Here is a 21635-nt window from a genome sequence, read left to right on the forward strand (position 1 = left end):
TTTAGTTACCATCACTTTCATGAATTTCTAGCGTGTCGAAGTGGCGGAATTAATTGAATGTCGGACGTAATCGACAAGTCAAGGAAGGTCGGCCTAATATTGACCGCCTCAAGGTGGCGGCGAGGCAGCGGTGTGTTTGTCTCACGGGCGGGTAATGGGGTCGAGAAGTTGCGGCGAAATGAGCTGCGATGTGCCCACCTTATTCACGCTCTGTGCCAGGAATATTAGTGAGAACGTGACCAGGCTGGAGCCGGCGATGTGTGGTAAGAGACATGATGCTATAATTGCTGCAACACCGCTTCTGAATACCTGCTTCTTTGTACAAGATGCAGGTGAACTTCATTAATCTGTTCTTTGGTCCGAAGAACATTCAGGTCCAAGCCACGACAGCAAAAACAAATCTTGCATTACGATTTGTTTATTGGTACTCGGCCACGGAGGATGACTGTCTTCTATTGTCGGGGTGGATTTAAGTAGACCTTTTTTTTAGGAACAACAGCTTAGATGTCATGTCTTAGAAAACTCAGGCAAGATTGTTATGATACATATTTGACTGGGATATTCAGTAGTAGTTGAACTGAGACAGCTGGAGTCATGTGATAGAGAGATGCACTCAGTGAATATTCATTTTGGAGCTTTTGGAGCAATATGTGGTTTTGAGGTTGGGCCTGTTGGCGAAAGAATAAAGCCGGTAATTAAGGAGTAGATTTATGGTAGGGATAGAAAGCAATAGCTTTTGTATTACGAGGTATTAGTTGAAAAAAGTTTCTGCTGTTTCATTGCTGGTATTGGACAATTCTGACAACTCGTAAAGAAAGTGAAAGGTTTACTAAAGATGGCAATAAGAGAGGTGGATGATGGCCGCATATATGGAGACTTTGGATGATGCTGAGGTGAACCATGAAAATGAGAAACACAAGGAAGCCAAGAATAGTCCTTGGCATCATTCTGTTGTACTTTGCAACAATCTGTTGATTTGTGCTCGTCACTATTTATTGTTGTGTTTACTATCACCATGTGTACTGTTTATGCTGTGAGCCTCATACAAGCAAGGAATTTTATTGCACCTTGGTGCATATAACAATAAACTAACCTTAATGTGGAAGACTGGAGCAGTAATGGCAAGGACATGTAAGAGGGATCTGGATGCAGCTGATTGCTTAATAGATCTATAATCCTTTTTTCAATCCTATCTTTCCCGTGTAGATTTGCCAACAGCAGTTTTGCAGGAGCTACTGCATTTTTTTAACATTTACGACCTGGAGAGGATTGAAGAGATTGCGGTAAACAAAGGTAAGGTTAAAGTTCTGAGTGCTTTAAACCATCCTTTGAAAAAAATTAAAATATTGATAATTGAATTGTCAAATTGGGGTATACTTTATGTTAAGGGGAGATAATGCAACCTTTTTGCAGGGTAGTGGTGTCCAAGATTAAAAAGCTTAGGTTTAAGGTGAGCAAGGAAAGATTTAAGTGGGATTTGGAAGGCAAGCTATTTGTACAGTTGGTACTGGGTATATGGCATGAACTACCAGAGGATATGATAACATTAGCTACAATTACAATATTTAAATTATATTTGGACTGGTATATGGATAGTAAAGTTTAGACAGATATGGGCCAAAATCAAGCAAGTGGAACGAGCGTATGTTGACATCTTGTTCGGCATGGGTAGGCTAACCAATCCTGATTAAGGGTCTTGGCGCAAAATGTCAACTGTTTGCTTTTTTCCATAGATGCTGCCTGGCCTGCCGATTTCCTCCAGCATCTTGTGTGTGTTGCTTGGATTTCTAGTATCTGCAGATTTTCTTGTGTTTGCAGCCTCCATGTCCCTCCATTTTCTACACATTCACATGCCTATCTGACACCTCCTTGAATGCTTCTACCATAATTGCTGCCGCTACCACTGCTGGCAGTGCATTCCAGGCACTCGCCTCTCTGTTTAAATAGAACTTGCTCTGCCTATCTCCTTTGAACTTATCTCAAATGCACACCCTCTAGTATTAGACATTTTGACCCTGGGAAGAAAGAAACCGGCTGTCTATCTATGCCTTTCATAATCCTATAAACTTTTTTCAGGTCTCCCCTCATCTTCTTCTGCTCCAAAGAAAACAACCCAGGTTTGGCAAACTTCTCTTCATGGCATGTTCCCTCTAATCCAGGCAGCATCCTGGTAAAGCTCTTTTGCACCTCCTGCAAAACCTTTGCATCCTTCCTATTATGGAGAGACCAGAAAGCTGAATGCACAACTTCAGACATGACCTAACCAGAGTTTTATGAAGATCAGAAGATTAGAAGGTTAATATAAGAATAAGGGAGTGTTGAGAGACAAAATATGTTAGCACTTATATTTGTGTTTCAGGCCTTTTCCTGAATATTCATGGTAAATATTTAGTTGACTACTATTAGATGAGATGCGATCCCACCTCCCTATGGTTCAAACCTTGCAGGTATGGTTTGAAGAGGAGCTGGGAATTGTCCGTTGTTTTGCAGTTTATTTTTCCTTTGTCATAGTCATGAAATAAATAACTGATTTTTCTTGTATATTATTGGCTCATAATGTGAATGCAGAATGGTGTTTTGTTTGCATTCTTGAGTAAAAATCTTGTGAAATCAGCATAATAGTCATTACATAGAAGTTTGTGAGCAGAATGCCACCTTTATTCTGACAGATTGAAGCTAACGCATGTTTATCCCATCTCCACAAGTTCAGAAAAGGCAGTTCGTATCTTGAAAACAATTTTATTAGAGCCAAACCTATTCAGTCTTTCTTCATTGCTAAACTGTCTACTTCTCATAAGATGGCCCATACCTCAAGGGATAAATATATATACAGGTGACCCCTGCCCCCCCCCACCCAGATATTGCAGAATTCACAAATCACAATGCAGAAATTTGAGATATAGAATGAAGTTTGCTTTCATGGAATTATTGTGGAAAAATGTCAAAGTTCAAAGTAAAATTTATTACCAGAGTACGTGCATATCACCACATACACCCCTGAGATTCTTTTTCCAGAGGCACATTTAGCAAATCTCTGGAACAGTAACTATAAACAGAATCTATGGAAGAGCAAGAACATAGCAGGCAACAAATTTTGCAAATGCAAATATATAAATAAATAGCAATAAATAACGAGAGCATAAAATAACAAGATAAAGTGTTTGAAGCAACGTCATTGGTTGCGGGAACACCAGAAGTAGATGAGTATAGTTGTCCTCTTTTGTTCAATAGCCTGATGATTGAATAAACCAAAATAAAATTAATTTCTTTTCAACACGTGTTTCTTGATGCATGCGCTGATATAGCAGCTTTGTGTTACAGAAAATTATGATTAAGCCTGTTTTCTGAAAATGCAACTGCTCCATAACATGTGGGTCACCCACACGCACCATGGAGCCAGGTGGTTACTTCTGATAAATTTTGATGCCCTGCTTATTTGTTTTCTTCTCTTTCCCTTTCTTTTGGTGTTCTGGTACTTTGCTGCAATCTAGCCCCCTCAAATGGACTTACTGCTGCATTCCAGCTTTCAATATTAATATCTCAATTTGTCTACTTTTTATATTTTCTAGGTATTTCTACTCAGGCTTTTTGGCTTCAGATTTGGAAGGATGTGATAGGAACAAATCCTAAAGCTAAAATAGTAAGTTGATCCACCCTGGCCCTGTCAATGTTTTTATGCAATTTTTACAATTCTTTACGATTTTTAATAAATATTTGAAGCAAAAATTAGGGAATTCAATACAACCAATAATTAGAATCATAGTTATTATATTTGCCAATTTTGTGGAAACATAAACTGCAACACAATTTATTGCTATCAATGAAAAGCCATAGCATAGTTTTAATTTGCATTCAATCTGTTATTGAATTAAATTCACTAGAATGTATAGAAGCTTGAAATACTTTTTAAAAAAAAAACAAAAAGTGCTGGATATACTAAGCAGGTCAGGTCACGCTTGTAGAGAGAGAAACGGGTAACACTTCTGATTGAAGATCTCCCGTCATAATTGAGAAAGAGACAAAGGGGACTTATTAAACTGCAGGGTGGGTGGAGTTTAGGGAAATGTCTGTGATAGAGTAAAGCAGGAGTGACCATGGTGGAAAAAGCTACAAACAATGTATTTGATCAATGAAGTGTATATGATCCATGAGCGAATGGCAGAAGTTAAAGAGTGAAAACAGACCAAGGAATTTGGAGCTGGACATGCCCAGCAGGTCACACTGGGCATGTTCTCTATGCATACAGGTGGAAAAAAGCTTGAAAAGAACTCAAGCACGCTGGACACTGATATAGACAGCAAGGAAGTTACCTGAAATGGTAGCTTTCAGTATTAAACAAAAATGAACAACTTTTACTTGGGTCTTCACCTGGGTATGTAATGACAAATGTACACTAATCTGCTGATTCCAAGTAGGAACATAAAAAAGCAACACACATAAAAATTGCTGGTGAACGCAGCAGGCCGGGCAGCATCTATAGGAAGAGGTACAGTTGACGTTTCGGGCCGAGACCCTTGGTCAGGACTAACTGAAAGAAGAGATAGTAAGAGATTTGAAAGTGGGAGGGGGAGGGGGAGGGGGAGGGGGAGATCTGAAATGATAGGAGAAGGCAGGAGGGCGCGGGTTGGAGCCAAGAGCCGGAAAGTTGATTGGCAAAAGGGATGTGAGAGGATCTGGCTCCCACCGCTTTGTTTTCACCATGGATGTCCAGTCCCTATATACTTCCATCCCCCACCAGGAAGCTCTCAAAGCTTTCCGCTTCTTTTTGGATTCCAGACCTAATCAGTTCCCCTCTACCAAGTCTGTCTAGCGGAATTAGTCCTTACTCTTAATAATTTCTCCTTTGGCTCCTCCCACTTCCTCCAAACTAAAGGTGTAGCCACAGGCACCCGTATGGGTCCCAGCTATGCCTGCCTTTTTGTTGGCTTTGTGGAACAATCCATGTTCCAAGCCAATACTGGTATCTGTCCCCCACTTTTCCTTCGCTACATCGACGACTGCATTGGCGCTGCTTCCTGCATGCATGCTGAGCTTGTTGACTTCATTAACTTTTATCCTGCCCTCAAATTTACCTGGTCCATTTCTGACACCTCCCTCCCCTTTCTTGATCTTTCTGTCTCTATCTCTGGAGACAGCTTATCTACTGATGCCTACTATAAGCCTACGGACTCTCACAGTTACCTGGACTATTCCTCCTCACCCTGTCTCTTGCAAAAATGCCATCCCCTTCTCGCAATTCCTCCGTCTCTGCTGCATCTGCTCTCAGGATGAGGCTTTTCATTTCAGGACGAAGGAGATGTCCTCCTTTTTTAAAGAAAGGGACTTCCCTTCATCCACCGTCAACTCTGCTCTCAAATGCATCTCTCCCATTTCACGCACATTTGCTCTCACCCCATCTTCCCCCCCACCCCACTAGGAATAGGGTTCCCCTTGTCCTCACCTTCCACCCCACCAGCCTCCGGGTCCAAAATATAGTTCTCTGTAACTTCTGCCACCTCCAACGAGATCCCACCACTAAGCACATCTTTCCCTCCCCCCGCCCCCCCACTTTCCGCACGGATCACTCCCCATGCGACTCCCTTGTCCATTCGTCCCCCCATCCCTTCCCACCGATCTCCCTCCCGGCACTTATCCTTGTAAGCGGAAAAAGGGCTACACATGCCCTTACACTTCCTCCCTCACCACCATTCAAGGCCCCAGACAGTCCTTCCAGGTGAGACGACACTTCACCCGTGAGTCAGCTGGGGTGATATACTGTGTCCGGTGCTCCCGGTGTGGGCTTCTATATATTGGCAAGACCCGACGCAGGCTGGGAGACCGTTTCGCTGAACACTACTTTCTGTCCGCCAGAGAAAGCAGAATCTCCCAGTGGCCACACATTTTAATTCCACGTCCCATTCCCTTTCTGATATGTCTATCCACGGCCGCCTCTACTGTCAAGATGAAGCCACACTCAGGTTGGAGGGACAACACCTTATATTCCGTCTGGGTAGCCTCCAACCTGATGGCATGAACATTGACTTCCCTAACTTCTGTTAATGCCCCACCTCTCCTTTGTACCCCATCCGTTATTTATTTATTATTATTATTAATTTTTTCCCTCTCTCTCCTTTTTGTCCCTCTGTCCCTCTCACTTATACTCCTTGCCCATCCTCTGGTTTTCCCCGCCCCCACCTTTTCTTTCTCCCTAGGCCTGCTGTCCTATGATCCTCTCATATCCCTTTTGCCAATCAACTGTCCAGCTCTTGGCTCCATCCCTCCCCCTCCTGTCTTCTCCTATCATTTCGGATCTCCCCTTCCCCCTCCCACTTTCAAATCTCTTACTAGCTCTTCCTTCAGTTAGTCCTGACGAAGGGTCTCAGCCCGAAACGTCGACTGTACATCTTCCTGCCTGGCCTGCTATGTTCACCAGCAATTTTTATGTGTGTTGCTTGAAATTCCAGCATCTGCAGATTTCCTCATGTTTGGGGAACATATAAAAAATATTCTTTTGGTTCAAATTTGACGCCTTTTGAATTTATTTGAAATATATGCATTTCTGACTTATTTAACATCAACTGAGCTTCCTTTGGCAAATATCATGATTAAGTAGTTGGCAAGCACTAATGTGAAGCAGTATGGTTTTCCTGTAATATTTTGCTCCTGTGTTCATTTACTGTAATATTGCTTCAAATGTTAGCTGACTCGATCTGTTTTCTTGCAGTATATATTTAAAAAAAACTGGATTATTAGTTACACTTGGTGGATTAAAAGTTTATTCTCCCGCATGATAAACGGTGCATTTTTCTGTGGTATTACTAAGGGCACTAACAAAGTCAGAGTTATTTATTATCGTCGTATGTATATGGTACCATTTACTACCTTGAGATTCATTTTCTCAAAGCCATTTACAGGACAATTAAAAAAAATAGTATTTATGAAAAACTGTAAATGAAGACTGATAAATAAACAATATGCTCAATAAAAAAATTGTGAAACATAAGTTCCTAGTTAAGAGTAGAGAAAATAATATTAAAAGTGATTCTTAAGAATGTTCGAGATGTTTCTAGAAATGTCATGGTGACCTATTGCTCCTGTGTATTGACCTGTCTTTCCTTCATTACTACAGGAACCTGTTAATTGGAGGCAAAAATTCTTGCAAACATTCTTTCATGGTGTTTTGTGGGGAACATTGGATACTTCGAGTGACAGGCGATTATATAATTCTCGTTCATCGGCATTAACTCTTGCTTCCCGACACGTTAGCAAGCTGGTCATACGCAACAAGCTGCAAGGAGTGAAAGAACTTGCTGATAATCCAAGCATTTGTAGGCGTTTGGCATGTACAGTGCACAAACTGGTGTTTCAACATCTACGTTCTGCGGATCAAATGTTGCAACATTCACTGTTAACTTTGCTTCATAGTCTCATTCACCATGGAATTGTGAAGGAGCTGGCATTGTCACACTGGAATGAACCCCATCCTGAATTATTGGCCCTCCTACTGAAGACAAGTGCAGGACTGTGGCATGCAGGAAAGAGAGAACATCAGTGTGTTGATTGTTGTGATGAGGATAGGCTAAAGACGAACATTAAAGCAAAGTATCCAACAGATCAGGGAAATACATTGGATTTTTACCAGCAGGAAGCTGGAAAGACTGCTTTATCTGACAGGAGATTTGGTACTACTGACGACAGTGGAGCAAAGAAAGTCATGTCTGCAGCTATCAATATTATTTCTGATGATCTGATTTCTCCAAGTTCACATCATGTAACCTACAAAGAAATAACACATGGAGATGTTGGGATGGCAGATGAGTCTAGCAGTTATAATACATGCAAGACTCATCCTAAAAAATGCAAGTCCTGTCTCAGGATGTATGGTCCATTGAGGAATCATGATGCACACAGTATTGTTTCAGATGTAAAGCTTTTTTCAGAAGGTAATGGCAGAACATTGGCAGGAGCACACTGTTCTGTACCACATGGTCTGTATGATCCCACATGTCATTCCAACAAGACTTGTGAAAGCAATTGTGGCAGTGGGCAACAGATTATTAAAGGGCAGTTGTATCCTACATATCATAGAGTTATGGAAGAAACTGAGTATTCTGAACCACATCATAGTGCTCCTGAAGAGAGTGCAAGCTGTTTCCATGAAGCTGAAAGAAGGACATATAAAGAACCAAAGACTTACGGTACTGTCACTCGGACTTTAGAAAAGTTAGTGTGTTGTAAATATGCAAATGTCTTTCAAAAATGCAACTCTGTAATTGTACGAGAAGATTCTTCTTCAGAAGAGCCACATTCTCCAAGTAAGAGCTTTGGAGAATTTGGAACAAATGCATGCAATGGAACTTCAGATGAATTGTATGTTTTCCATCAAAGCACTCTTCCCTCAGAACATTTGTCTCCATGTTATACAAATAAAAAGCTACGACTCACAGATGTATGTAACTTTAAGTCAGCAGAAAAACCAAAGACAAATCAAAGGTTATCTGAAGAGTTTGAGAAACAAGGAGACATCTATGACTATATATTTATGTTAGGTAAAAATAAAGCTAACTCTGCACAAAACACATCAGACACTGATGAAGACAGTGACAGCCTGATGGAACAGAGTGATCTTGGTTTTACCGGGGAAGAGCAAGCCAATGAAACACTTCCTCCTTCTCCTGAGCTGTATGTGAGGAGTGTGTCGGCGTTGGAAATTACGTCGGTCTCATTGTCCTACGGTTCTGCTGTGATGCTATCCAGGTTGCTCAGTTCATGGGTTTCCCTCCAGAAACTGGTTTTGGAATATAATGGTTAGTCTGGGACGTTTGTAAAGAAGAAATAAAAGCTCTTACATAATTTGCAACTATAGTTCATTCTGAGCTTCAGCAGAAAACTCAAACATGATTAAGTATTTTTATTTAGCTGCATTATGTGTGTGACCAAATAGGTGAAGTTTTGTATTTGGTTTATAAGCACAACCAATAATCATGCCACTGTAAAAGGTTATTTTGTAACTTCTCCCCAACACTTGCATTAAAACAGGAAAAAAAAGAATAGGAATCTAGTTCAAGTTTTGAACACCACTAAATCTTTTCTACCAGATTTACAATTTACAATTCTCTTGGAATTATCTTACCATTTTGTCAATTTATGATAAATGCTGTCAAATTAGTGTGTGAACATTGCCATGACTATTTTTCAGTTTTCTCTGGATATAAAGAATCCAGCATTAGTTATTTTTGTCTAATCCCATTAAGTAATTTTGCTGTTTTAGTAAGGCCAGTGAGTTTTTGAGGAAAAGTTATCAATGCATTTTCTGTGTCTAACCATTCCCAAGTTTCAATTAGGTCAAGTGATTCTTTTGTAACTAAGCCTCAATCAACCTTATAACCTGATGGTAAGCTGGTGTTGATTTAGCCAAAATATTTCACAAAAATTAGCAATAAAATAGTGTTTAGATACATGCTATAAGGTTTTAAAAAGATCCATTTGTCACTTAGTTATTTCTCTTGCTTTTAGGCCTGGGTCCTGCCATTTTTCTGATCCTCAAAGGACTCTATGTTCTCTCCTGTTGCCACAGCAGTTGTCTTTCCACTCTTGTATTAAAAGATGATATTCTACACCTCCCCCTGGTAAAACTATTGAAAATTATAATTGGCATCTTCCCTCATCTTCAAACATTCCATTTGAGATTCCTGTTAGAAATTCGAAATGAGTCATTAGAAAACCAGCTATTGATCGATACTCCAGAAATAGCAGGTGGGTAATTTTCAGTTGTATTGATTTACTTCACATTACCTTCAGGATGATTGGGAGAAAGGTTTGATCATTGTGATTGTGAAATTGTATTTAGGATTCAGAAGATTGTCAAGAAAGCTGTTCGATAACAGCAGTGTAAGATTGGAATGTAAACTGAAACTCAGTCTTTCAACTCAGTTAGAAAACTTTGGAGGTATAATTCAGTTATAATCAATTACAGGAAGAGGGAAAGGAGGCTCTTTTTTGGGTGAAGACAAAGACTGTCAGCTCTAAAATGGACAGGTTGTCTTACAAGGAAAAGATGATAAGGCTTAGCTTGTATTCATTGGAGTTTAGAAGATTGAAAGGCAGCTTGGTTGAAAAATACAAAATCCTAAATGGCATTTATTCTAATGATGAATGCAGAGAGGAGTTTCCTCTGATGGGAGAACATGGAAAAAGAGTCATTGTTTCTTCTAAAGGTTTAAAACAGGTGAAGCAATGTTTTTTTGTTCAGTGTCATGAGTCTTTGAAAGTTTCTTTAGCAAAGGATAGTAGAAAGTAAATTTTATACATTGTTAAGATTAGGTCAATAGATTCATGATGAGCAAAGAGGGGAATGTGTTATTTTAGGTAAGTGAGAATGCAGAGTTCAGGTTGTAGTCAGATCAGCCATTGAATGGTGGAGCAGGCTTGGGACTAGGTGATCATTCCTGATCCCGATCTTGATTTTTTTTTTAAAGTTAGCGGGAAGAATTTGGAATAATAGCTGGGTGCAAAGCATTGATTCCGGGTGGTTATTGGTGTGTGTCAGTGTTTGGCTTCTGTGGAAGTAAAGTGGTGATAGAACTTTGGTTAACTATTCCTGGTTAGCAGACTTGGGTATTATAAAATTGCTTTATAACTTCTAGCTGTAAAGATATATTGATTTGGATGTTTTCTTTTAAAGTCTTTTCTAAATCTTGATTTGTTTTTGCAGGTAGTTGCCTGAAGGATTTGAGTCTGAGTTGCACAAATGTGCCTCTACAAGTTGACATGCTGCTCACTGTTTTAAAAGAACTGAAATTCCTCAAACGTCTGAATCTGCACAAGGCATCGTTCAGTCCACCTGAGCAACTTGGCAAATTGCTACATGCAACTACATGTGCGTGGTAATGTACTCTGATGTTTGTCAAAAGTAATTTTCATATAATGTATGTCTCCCTATGAAATTTAACTTGTCATAACCATAATCACAAATTTTCTGTATGTCACCCAGGAAGTAAAAATGCACTAAAGCGATCCGTCTCATGCACCCTGTAATAATATATTGACAATGAAACACTTTAACACATAGTTTGTTAATTTCTTACTTCGACCTGGTATGATCAGTTACTTGGAATTCTAATGACTTTAGGTTCTCATGTTTAATATTCTCATATTATTGGTGAGAGTTCAAAAAGAGAAGCTCTGTCCACACCATATTTCCTTGTTTGTGAAACACCTTAACATAATGAAATGATAATTTTGCTCCTAGTCTCTCTCCCTATGTTAGAATGGATTACCATAGAAGATGTCAACCTTGCTGTTTGCTTTAAGGAAGTTCTAGATCTGTTGCGCAATGCTTCTTTCAAAGGTGAGATGTGGTACTGACGTTCCTGGACAAAAATTTTGGATAGCTTTTGTGAGTGAAGAATATATACAGTAGCCTGCAAAGGCTTGGGCACCCTTGGTAAAAATTTCTGTTACTGTGAATAGCTAAGCGAGTAAAAGATGAACTGACCTCCAAAAGTCATAAAGTTAAAGACGAAACATTTTTTCAACATTTTAAGCAAGATTAGTGTATTATTTTTGTTTTGTACAATTTTAGAGTGAAAAAAGGAGCACCATGCAAAAGTTTGGGCACCCCAAGAGATTTGAGCTCTCAGGTAACTTTTACCAAGGTCTCAGACCTTAACTAGCTTGTTAGGGCGATGGCTTGTTCACAGTCATTGTTAGGAATGGCCAGGTGGTGCAAATTTCAAAGCCCTGACTCCTCAAATCAGCAGCCATGGGCTCCTCTCAGCAGCTGCCTAGCACTCTGAAAATTAAAATAAATGATGCCCACAAAGCAGGAGAAGGCTATAAGAAGATAGCAAAGCATTTTCAGGTAGCCGTTTCCTCAGTTCGTAAGGTAATTAAGAAATGGCAGTTAACAGGAACGGTGGAGGTCAAGTTGAGGTCTGGAAGACCAAGAAAACTTTCCGAGAGAACTGCTTGTTGGATTGCTAGAAAGGCAAATCAAAACCCCCATTTGAATGCAAAAGACCTTCAGGAAGATTTAGCAGACTCTGGAGTGGTGGTGCACTGTTCTACTGTGCAGTGACACCTGCACAAATATGACCTTCATGGAAGAGTCATCAGAAGAAAACCTTTCCTGCGTCCTCACCACAAAATTCAGCGTCAGAAGTTTGCAAAGGAACATCTAAACAAGCCTGATGTATTTTGGAAACAAGTCCTGTGGACTGATGGAGTTAATATAGAACTTTTTGGCTGCAATGAACAAGGGTATGTTTGGGGAAAAAAAGGGGTGCAGAATTCCAGGAAAAGAACACTTCTCCAACTGTTAATCGATCGATCATGCTTTGGGCTTACGTTGCAGCCAGTGACACAGGGAATATTTCACTGGTAGGGGGAAGAATGAATTCAATTAAATACCAGCAAATTCTTAATGCAAACTTTATACTTTTATACTTTATTGTCGCCAAACAAGTGATACTAGAACGTACAATCATCATAGCGATATTTGATTCTGTGCTTCCTGCTCCCTGGATTACAAATATTAAATATTAAAAATAGTACAGATTAGTAAATATTAAAAATTTAAATTATAAATCATAAATAGAAAATAGAAAAATGGGAAGTAAGGTAGTGCAAAAAAAAAAACCGAGAGGCAGGTCCGGATATTTGGAGGGTACGGCTGGGTCCGGGTCAGGATCCGTTCAGCAGTCTTATCACTGTTGGAAAGAAGCTGTTCCCAAATCTGACCGTATGAGTCTTCAAGCTCCTGAGCCTTCTCCTGGAGGGGAGAGAAACAAAAAGTGTGTTGGCTGGGTGGGTCGTGTCTGATTATCCTGGCAGCACTGCTCCGACAGCGTGCGGTGTAAAGTGATTCCAAGGACGGAAGATTGGTTTGTGTGATGTGCTGTGCGGTGTTCACGATCTTCTGCAGCTTCTTTCGGTCTTGGACAGGATAACTTCCATACCAGGTTGTGATGCACCCTAGAAGAATGCTTTCTACGGTGCATCTATAAAAATTAGTGAGGGTTTTAGGGGACAGGCCAAATTTCTTTAGTTTTCTCAGGAAGTAAAGGCGTTGGTGGGCCTTCTTGGCTGTGAACTGTGCTTAGTTGGACCAAGTCAGGTCATTTGTGATATTGACCCCGAGGAACTTAAAGCTTTTGACCTGTTCCACTTGCACACCACTGATGTAAATTGGGTCGTGCGGTCAGCTACTCCTTCTGAAGTCAACAACCAATTCCTTCGTCTTGCTGACGTTGAGGGATAGGTTGTTGTCTTCGCACCATGCTACCAGGTTCTTAATTTCCTCTCTGTACTCAAACTCATCATTACCTGAGATACGGCCTACAATCACCCCCTCTGTAAAAAAAAAGCTGAATATGAAAAGAGAATGGCTTCTACAACAGAATAATGATCCTAAACACACCTCAGAATCCACAATGGACTACCTCAAGAGGCGCAAGCTGAAGGTTTTGCCATGGCCCTCACAGTCCCCTGACCTAAACATCATGGAAAATCTGTGGACAGACCTCAAAAGAGCAGGGCATGCAAGATGGCCCAAGAATCTCACAGAACTAGAAGCCTTTTGCAAGGAAGAATGTGCGAAAATCCCCCAAACAAGAATTGAAAGACTCTTAGCTGGCTACAGAAAGCGTTTACAAGCTGTGATACTTGCCAAAGGGGGTGTTACTAACTACTGACCATGCAGGGTGCCCAAACTTTTGCTTCGGGCCCTTTTCTGTTATTTTGAAACTGTAAAAGATGGAAATAAAAAAGTAATCCTGCTTAAAATATTAAAGAAATGTGTCATCTTTAATTTTATGCCTTTTGGAAATCAGGTCATCTTTTACTCGCTTAGCTATTCACAGTAACAGAAATTTTGACCAGGGGTGCCCAAACTTTTGCATGCCACTGTGTGTATCAGTAATAAGTGTACACTGTTTTTAGTAGTAGCATTATCCTAATGTGGAATGATAAATACTACTGTAACATCTGTCATCACATTGGTTATTTTCTTTCTCTTGACCCTGTTGTGAACATTTAAAAAAAGTTTTCCTTCTGAAAGCTGAAAGATATGATCAGTTAAAACTGATAACTCAGAGGTAATTCTTCTTTTCTCGAATTTTAAACGAAACTTGAAACCAAGGCATTGTGTGTCCCTTAAGATTAACTAAAGTCTTTAATTGAAGAATACATTGGGTAATTTTCTGGCCAATAATTATATTCAAGCCTTCACTAGCTAAGTAAATACTCCTTTATCTTATTACTAGTTATTTCACCTCTCATCCTCTTGTTTGCAAATTTACATAAGCCTTTGTTTAAAAAGTGGGTGTATTTCAATCTGTAAAGTATTTGTGATACCTTGATAGGTATACAGTATATTAATGTACCTTTTCCTTGATGTATTAATACTTCATGAATTACAGACGCATATGACTCCTTAAGCTAAGCCTAAACGTACATTTTCTCTTCATATTCACAGGGTTAACTTTGGAAAATTGCCGGCTGTTTGAAAACCACATGGAAAGAGTGTCTGAAATTGTTAATGCACTGAAGCAAAACCAATTCCTTAGAGTATTATCTTTGCCTGCAAATCGATTAGGTTGGTATATTCCTTTATTTTTATTGTCAATACACAATTGTTAGTGTAGTTCTGCTTTTATAAATTTGTAATTTCACCTGTTTACAAAAAAAAATCCACTCATTAGTTGTGCTGCGTACATGGTTGTGCCAGTAGGAATGTGGTTTATATATTTTAAACATATTTTTAAGAATAATTCATAAAATATATTGCTTTGATTCTGCTAATTAAGCTTTGCTGTACAAGGATCCTATAAACATATGTTTAAATATTGTGACATAATTTAACATAGTGGCAGTTATTAACTGCCAAGATAGGCAAATGAGCTTTGCTTGCTTTTCACAGGGAAAATTATTGTCTTAATCTTAATGTTCCATATTTTTCCAATTTGGAGTCCACAGCCATATCTTGTATCAAAAAGTTGATGTAAAAACATGCACTTTATTGTTTAGAAAGGATAAAAGTGATTTGATATTGTAACCATTCAAAAATACATAACATGTTATGCTTTTTGTAATTAGGAAACAAAGGTCTGCTGTTGCTGGCAAAACTTTTTACTGAAGATTCTTTATCCTGTATCTCCTGTCTGAATGTGAGGTAATCATGTTTTAAATTTGTTCATTCCAGAACCAGTATTCTCTGACTGAGGAGATGGTGAGCTTTTAACCAGCTGGTCAGCAATGGCATGAATTTGGCAATAGCATGCTCAGATTTCAAAATTAGGATTTTTCTTAACCTCTACTTGGATTGCCCAAATGGTCACTATTACAGAAACTGGCAGTAAAATTTGCTTTATATTATCAATTAAAGCTAACATCTTGTGTATTACCAGTTCAGAATTTCCCCTTATAGATTAGAGCAACACAGCTTGGAAACAGAACTTTCAACCCAAGCAGTCCATACGATTATGATGCCACCCTAGCTAGTCCCAATTTCAACATATATTCCTCTAATCCTCACCCTCCTAGTGCTTCTTAATTTATACTATTGTATCTGCCTTCACCATCTCCTCTGGTAACTTAATCCATAGAATCAGCACCCTCTGTTTCGAAAATGTTGTCCCTATTAAATCTTTACCCTCTCATGGAAGGATGTGGAAACTATAGAAAGGGTGCAGAGCAGATTTATAAGGATGTTGCCTCGATTGGGGAGCATGCCTTATGAGAATAGGTTGAGTGAACTTGGCCTTTTCTCCTTGGAGTGACAGAGGATGAGAGGTGACCTGATAGGCGTGTATAAGATGATGAAAGGCGTTGACCATGTGGATAGTCAGAGGCTTTCCCCCAGGGCTGAAATGGCTAACACGAGAGGCCACAGTTTTAAGGTGCTTGGAAGTTGGCAGAGAGGAGATGTCGGAGTAAGTTTTTTATGCCGAGAGTGGTGAATGCTTGGAATGGGCTGACAGCGACTGTGGTGGAGGCGGATACAATAGGAACTCCTGGATAGGTACATAGAGCTTAGAAAAACAGAGGGCTATGGGTAACCCTGGATAATTTCTAAAGTGCATGTTTGGCACAGCATTGTGGGCCAAAAGGCCTGTATTGTTCTGTAGGTTTTCTATGTTTCATCCTAATCTTATGCCTTGTACAGTAGTTTTGGACTCCCTACCCTGTCTCTGCCCATATAGATCTAGGCAAACAACTCTCAAACTTCCTTTTTGTTTGGAACTGTCTGCTTTAAGTAATCAAAAATAAATAGTACCTGTTTAGTGTCACAGTGAGTGTGAGAGATTTGGATATTAAAGGATAACTGTTCTGTTGACACCTTAGATAGGATGTTATCTTTAAAAGCCTTTCTTACTGGCCTTACATTTTTTATTCAACCAAATCTACATTTTGTATCATTCAATTGGTTATATTGTATCTTTTAGGGAGATTTCTGTCACTTCTCTTGATATTCCAGTGGTTAGACTTGAGGATAAAATATCTCCTAGACAAAATTTTGCTAGTTTTGGAGTAAGAAACTATTTACCCAATTTTGTTGAATTTGCCAGTTATCCAGCACAAAGCCCACCATGTGCTTGCCCTTGTATATTAATCCTATTGATCAGCACTTAAATCTGATGCCTTCTATGCCGTAGCAATTCAAATACTCACCCAGATATTTTTTTAAAGTGCTATGAGAGTAACTGCTTCCACTATCCCCTCAAGCATACATTTAGAAATCTACCAACATATGGGAGGAAAAATTCTTCCTCAGATGTCTGTAAACCTTGCAGTTTACCCTAAACTGTAACTTCTGGTTATAGACATCTCTGCTGTTGGAAAAGTTTCCTACTATGTACTCAATCTATGCCCTCAATTTTGTATACGTCACAAAGTTTCAACTGTAGGCAGAACTTGTTTTTATTTTATGATTTAAAACAAATAATGCTAGAAAAACTAGGCAACAGCTATGGAAAGAGAAACTGGTATCATTTCAGGTCCAACATCCATGATCAGAATTGGGCAAGAGGAAACAAGGTAGTAGAAAAGGTGGGAAAGTAGAACAAAAACATGTAGAACTCTGGTAGGGTGATTATGTTTAGTACTTTCTTTTTTCCCAGCTCTAACAAATTGTTCTAGACCTGCATTATTTTTTTGCAGTTTCTATGGTTGGGCTTTTTATTTATTTGAAGGGAAGTGTCACACATATCTTCACTATCTACCTGTGCTGCTATCTTTAGGGGGCTATGGGCTTGTACAGCAAGGACCCTGTAATCCTCAGTACTCCCGAAGGCCCTACCATTCATTATGTACATCCAACCTTTATTAGATTTATCAAAACAAATCACCTTGCAACCAGCATCTGTGAAGAGAGAAACCTAATATTATAGATCTAGGACATTTCATGGGAGCTGGTAAAGAAAGAAAATCAAGTAATTGATTTGTACACCTCGTATGTCTTGGAATTAATCCACTTTATGCCTGTAAGAAATTCAATACATCCCTATTGTAAATATAGTAGAGATGACAGGCAGATATTCCAAGAGGGTTGCAGTGCAGTTGATGGAGATTACAAGCAAAAATGAGGCAATTAATAATTTTACCAATTGCATTATATAACAGTATTTATCAAATTGATACATTTTTAATAAATCAGATTTCATAATCTCAGTCTATAATTTTCTTTTCCAAGTGCTAATTGTATTCGTGGAGATGGACTATTTGAGTTTGCATCATTCCTCATGAGAGCTGAATCAGAAATGCCTGGCAGCCTAAAGCTGAAGGAACTGAATGTAAGCGAGAATCTATTCTTCAGAGATCCTGCACTTACCCAAGAGGCACTTAAAGTCTTCAAGAACAAATGTCATGTAATCACAGTACAGTCCCTTACAGATCCATTACAAGCACTTGCTGACCATTCCAGTGTAATGTAGATATTGCAATTTAGCAACTATTATTCAGATAGATTTTTTTTATTTTATGAGCAAAGCTATTTGCATACTTGCAGTTGAGAAGTACTTTTGTTTGAATTGACTTGAAATCCAAGCCATTCTAAAGGTACTGTTTCAGTTTAAGTACATTGGACAAGAAAGACAATGAAATGGGACTCTCTTTTCAACCCCACCCTAAGATCCTCAGTACTTTGTACTAAAGGCAATTTTAGCAGTAGATTTTGTTTTAGGGCAGCTTGATATGCCTTGACATGTACCAATTTGTTCTTGGGTTTCACTATTAATTCCTTTTGTGAAGATAATACAATTCCAAGTAATTAAGTATTGTAATAAAGTTTTATAATAAAGTTCATTGGACAAAGCTTTTAAGTACAAGCTAAGCTTGTGTATTATTTATTGCTGTAGCTAATGTAAATGCTGATAGCAACATTTGACCAGTTATGGCATCAAGGACCCTCAACTTAAAAGGCAAGGGAATCTTTTTTACAGCAGTCAAAACATCTCTAACATGAGTTTTGTTTCATGTTAATCATTTTAACTTCAGAAACAGCTAATGTTTTCATAGTAGCATTTCCCCATTGATCTTCATTTCCTTGTTCAATATTAATCCAGGGGATCACCAGCAATAAAAACTGGCTGAAAACTCACTTTCCACCTGGCATTAGCACAGCATGGCAACCAAAGCCATTCAAGATGGTACATACCACCCCTATCAATGTCAATTAGAAATGTGCATTAAATATGGCCCTTGCCACTGCTACCAACATCCCATGAGAGGAAGGTAAATGTTTATGTTATGGTTAACCAGAACATACATAGTTTTAAATGGAAACTGGTGTGCTTCAGCCACAATTTACATTCAAACCAAAAGGAAACCATGATTTTTATTGGCTTAGTACATTAAGTGCAGTACTATACAACAGGTACATTTAAAAATAAGAGAGACAATCACATCATGGATTTAATGGAGAACAATGATCAGGTTAAAGGAGAATTTTCCCATCCTGCTGGTACTTTTGATAACTTAAAAGTGCAAACAGTTGATCTGGGCAGAATTAATTGAGCTCAGACCTCCGGACCTCAGACTTCCCCAAATTAGCCATTAATTGAGCTATTAGCAGTAGTTCAACTGAGAGCAGATGCACAGGTGTTTTAGAGAGAGCAAAGATAAAATATTGCATCTCCAGCAACACTTCATACTAGTGTTCCCAATGATTAGCAAGTCTTATAACATACCTGAGAGCTATTACTTTAAAGCAATATTTAAATATATTGCTGACAATATAGCTCAATGATCTATGAGCATCAGGAATCTTGAAATTATATAAACCTTAAGAGATAATAACAGAAGTATTTTATATACATATGAATTTTAAATCTATTCTTTGAACGTGAATACTGTATTAACACTTACATATTACTGATTCATCTCCACAACTTACAACTCCCCCAATGCTCTTAACAAAATATAGCTTAGAATGAGCCTTTGCCTATTCACAGAATAGATCACAATAAGTCGTTACATAATATACTATGCAGACCTTTGCATTCCACAACAGACTAGATGTTTCAGAAGTGTTCTATGTGAAAATGATACAGCATTCAAGAGCACTTAAGGACAGTGATGAATTTTTCTTTTGCAATGTGTAAAAGGGGTGTATGGGGCGGGGTAGCACCTCTGGTGGGGGGCCTGCCATGCCCTTTTTTAGGACAGCTTGTCCACCTTTGATCCCCACCTGACACTCAGCTCTCACCTGTGGCTCCAAGTAGCTGTAGCATGCGCAGTAGCCACACCCCGGTAAACCATCTCGGCAGATGGGCCAAACCAGGTGAGGGTAACCAACGGATCTTCGACCCTCAGTGATGTAGGGGATTTGCCTGTCCCAGCGTGTGAAGTCGTCTGGCCATGGCGGATTGAGCGAAGGAGACCAATTAATAGTCCAATGGTCAAGAAGGCGGGCCAGCAGGCGTGGTGGAGCGCTAAGAGCACGACAAGGCACTTAGACGTCCTGGTCATCCACTGCAAGAGGTGGTGATCTCTTTAAACTCACCCGGCAGAAGGCAAAGGCAAACCACTGCTGTAACCTGCCACGAACATGATTTCCCAAAATGACATGAGTGGTGTGGAGGGAAATAGTCCACCAAATGGAAATTCCAGATGCGACCTAACGACGATGACAACGAAAAGGCAGCATATTCAGATAAATGAAATCAAAGAGGAGTAATGCAGCCAGCTGATCCTCATGCAGATTTCTCAAAGTTCAGAACCTTCATTGTTGGTACACCAAAATGCAATAAGATTTCAGAAAGGCAACTGATCCATTTTAGGCACCTTTAATGAATCTTCATTTTTACAACCACTGAGTATCTCAGATAACTCCACGTTGCTCCTCATGGGAGTGGTGATGAAACACAAAGGAGACTGCAGCATCCCAGGCCGAATGGAGGACCATATCCCGCAGTCCACGTTTATTCTCACAGTGATTCCACTGAGAAACATCTGATGTGCAATCTGAGTTTTCGGGAGGGGGGCGCACCTGCTGACCATTCACACATCGACGACATTTCAGCCTGCAGCGGGGAAGAGATTATGACACCACAGTGAGCTTCAGATAAAGACAAATCTACAGAGATTCACAAACCACTGCAGTTTATTGTAGAAGGAAATTAAGAACATTGTTTGAATTAGAAGGAAATAACTGTCAGATCAGCTTAGACTTGACTGTTGGCTAACTTTAATTTTTAAGTTGACCAGTGTCTTATGACAATTTCTGACATATTCAAATTTGAGTATGTAGCATACAAGTGGAATGAGCTTTAAATTGAAAACCTCCCAATTAAGTACACAACTTGCATTAACCAAACTTTAGTCTCACATATTCCCCATGGAGGGAAAGGAAATAAGCTAAAAGACAAAATGGATTTGTAATGCATTTCCTTTGTAGTTGCAATGCTTGATAAGTTTTCCCAGCGGTAACAATGGTGTGGTCCCAAGCACATCAGGAAAAAGGCACCAAAACTTCTGATATGAGCCCTATCCTTTGCCATTCCTCACAATGTAAACTATTTATTTTGTTCTATTAGTCATAGTGTACAAACTATTTCCTGCTGTTAGGGTGTATGGGGTTTCCAGAGAGGGGTAGCACCTCCGGTGGCAGGCTTGTTGTGCTCCGCCCTTTGGTTCCCTACCTGCTACCCAGCTCTCACCTGTGGCTCCAAGCAACTGTTTGCATACAACAGTGGCCACACTCCGGTACACCGCTTCGACAGGCAGAATAAACCAGGTCAGGATAGCCGGGAACGTCCAAACCCTTGGAGACTGGGATATGCCTACCTCAGCATGCAAAGCCATTTCTGGCAGACTGGGCAGATGAGGTCTGCTACAAGATCCAATGGCCATGAAGGCAGTGCTACAATGCTTCACGGAGAGCGAAGGACATATCGAGACACAGAAGGCATCATGGCTATCCACTGCAGCCAAGGAAGTCTCCAGAAGTGACGAGTTTTTGAGGCCAAGAGAGGAACTGCCCCAGTGCAACAGCTTTTTCCACTATAAAACTCCTTCCACACAGGTTACATCATTGTCAGAAACAACAGACAACCAACATTTCCTTCTGTGAGAAACTTATTTTTGCTTTTTGTTGGTTGTACCTACCATTAATGATAATATCAGCATAACTTCATACCCTGCCTTTATAGTGACTC

General features: G+C 39.6%; 2 protein-coding genes across 2 annotated transcripts in view; one reads left to right on the forward strand and one right to left on the reverse strand.

Annotated features, from left to right (window-relative positions):
- The first annotated feature begins 88 nt into the window (after nt 1-88).
- Nucleotides 89-18292, forward strand: lrrc41 (leucine rich repeat containing 41). The gene is made up of 10 exons (XM_063064539.1): nt 89-263; nt 1207-1293; nt 3570-3640; nt 7109-8786; nt 9496-9735; nt 10694-10858; nt 11231-11329; nt 14456-14575; nt 15076-15151; nt 17672-18292. Exons 1-10 carry the CDS (start codon nt 155-157, stop codon nt 17910-17912), a joined length of 2886 nt encoding a protein of 961 aa, XP_062920609.1. The 5' UTR covers nt 89-154; the 3' UTR covers nt 17913-18292.
- A 161-nt stretch (nt 18293-18453) lies between these two features.
- Nucleotides 18454-21635, reverse strand: part of rad54l (RAD54 like) — a 39788-nt gene continuing 36606 nt past the window's right edge. The window contains exon 19 of the mRNA XM_063064540.1: nt 18454-20501. Within this exon, the coding sequence (XP_062920610.1) occupies nt 20300-20501 (202 nt within the window). The 3' untranslated portion in view covers nt 18454-20299. The remainder of the gene's footprint in view (nt 20502-21635) is intronic.

The sequence above is a fragment of the Mobula hypostoma genome, chromosome 12 (genome assembly GCF_963921235.1).
Source record: "Mobula hypostoma chromosome 12, sMobHyp1.1, whole genome shotgun sequence".
Taxonomy (NCBI): Eukaryota; Metazoa; Chordata; class Chondrichthyes; order Myliobatiformes; family Myliobatidae; genus Mobula; species Mobula hypostoma.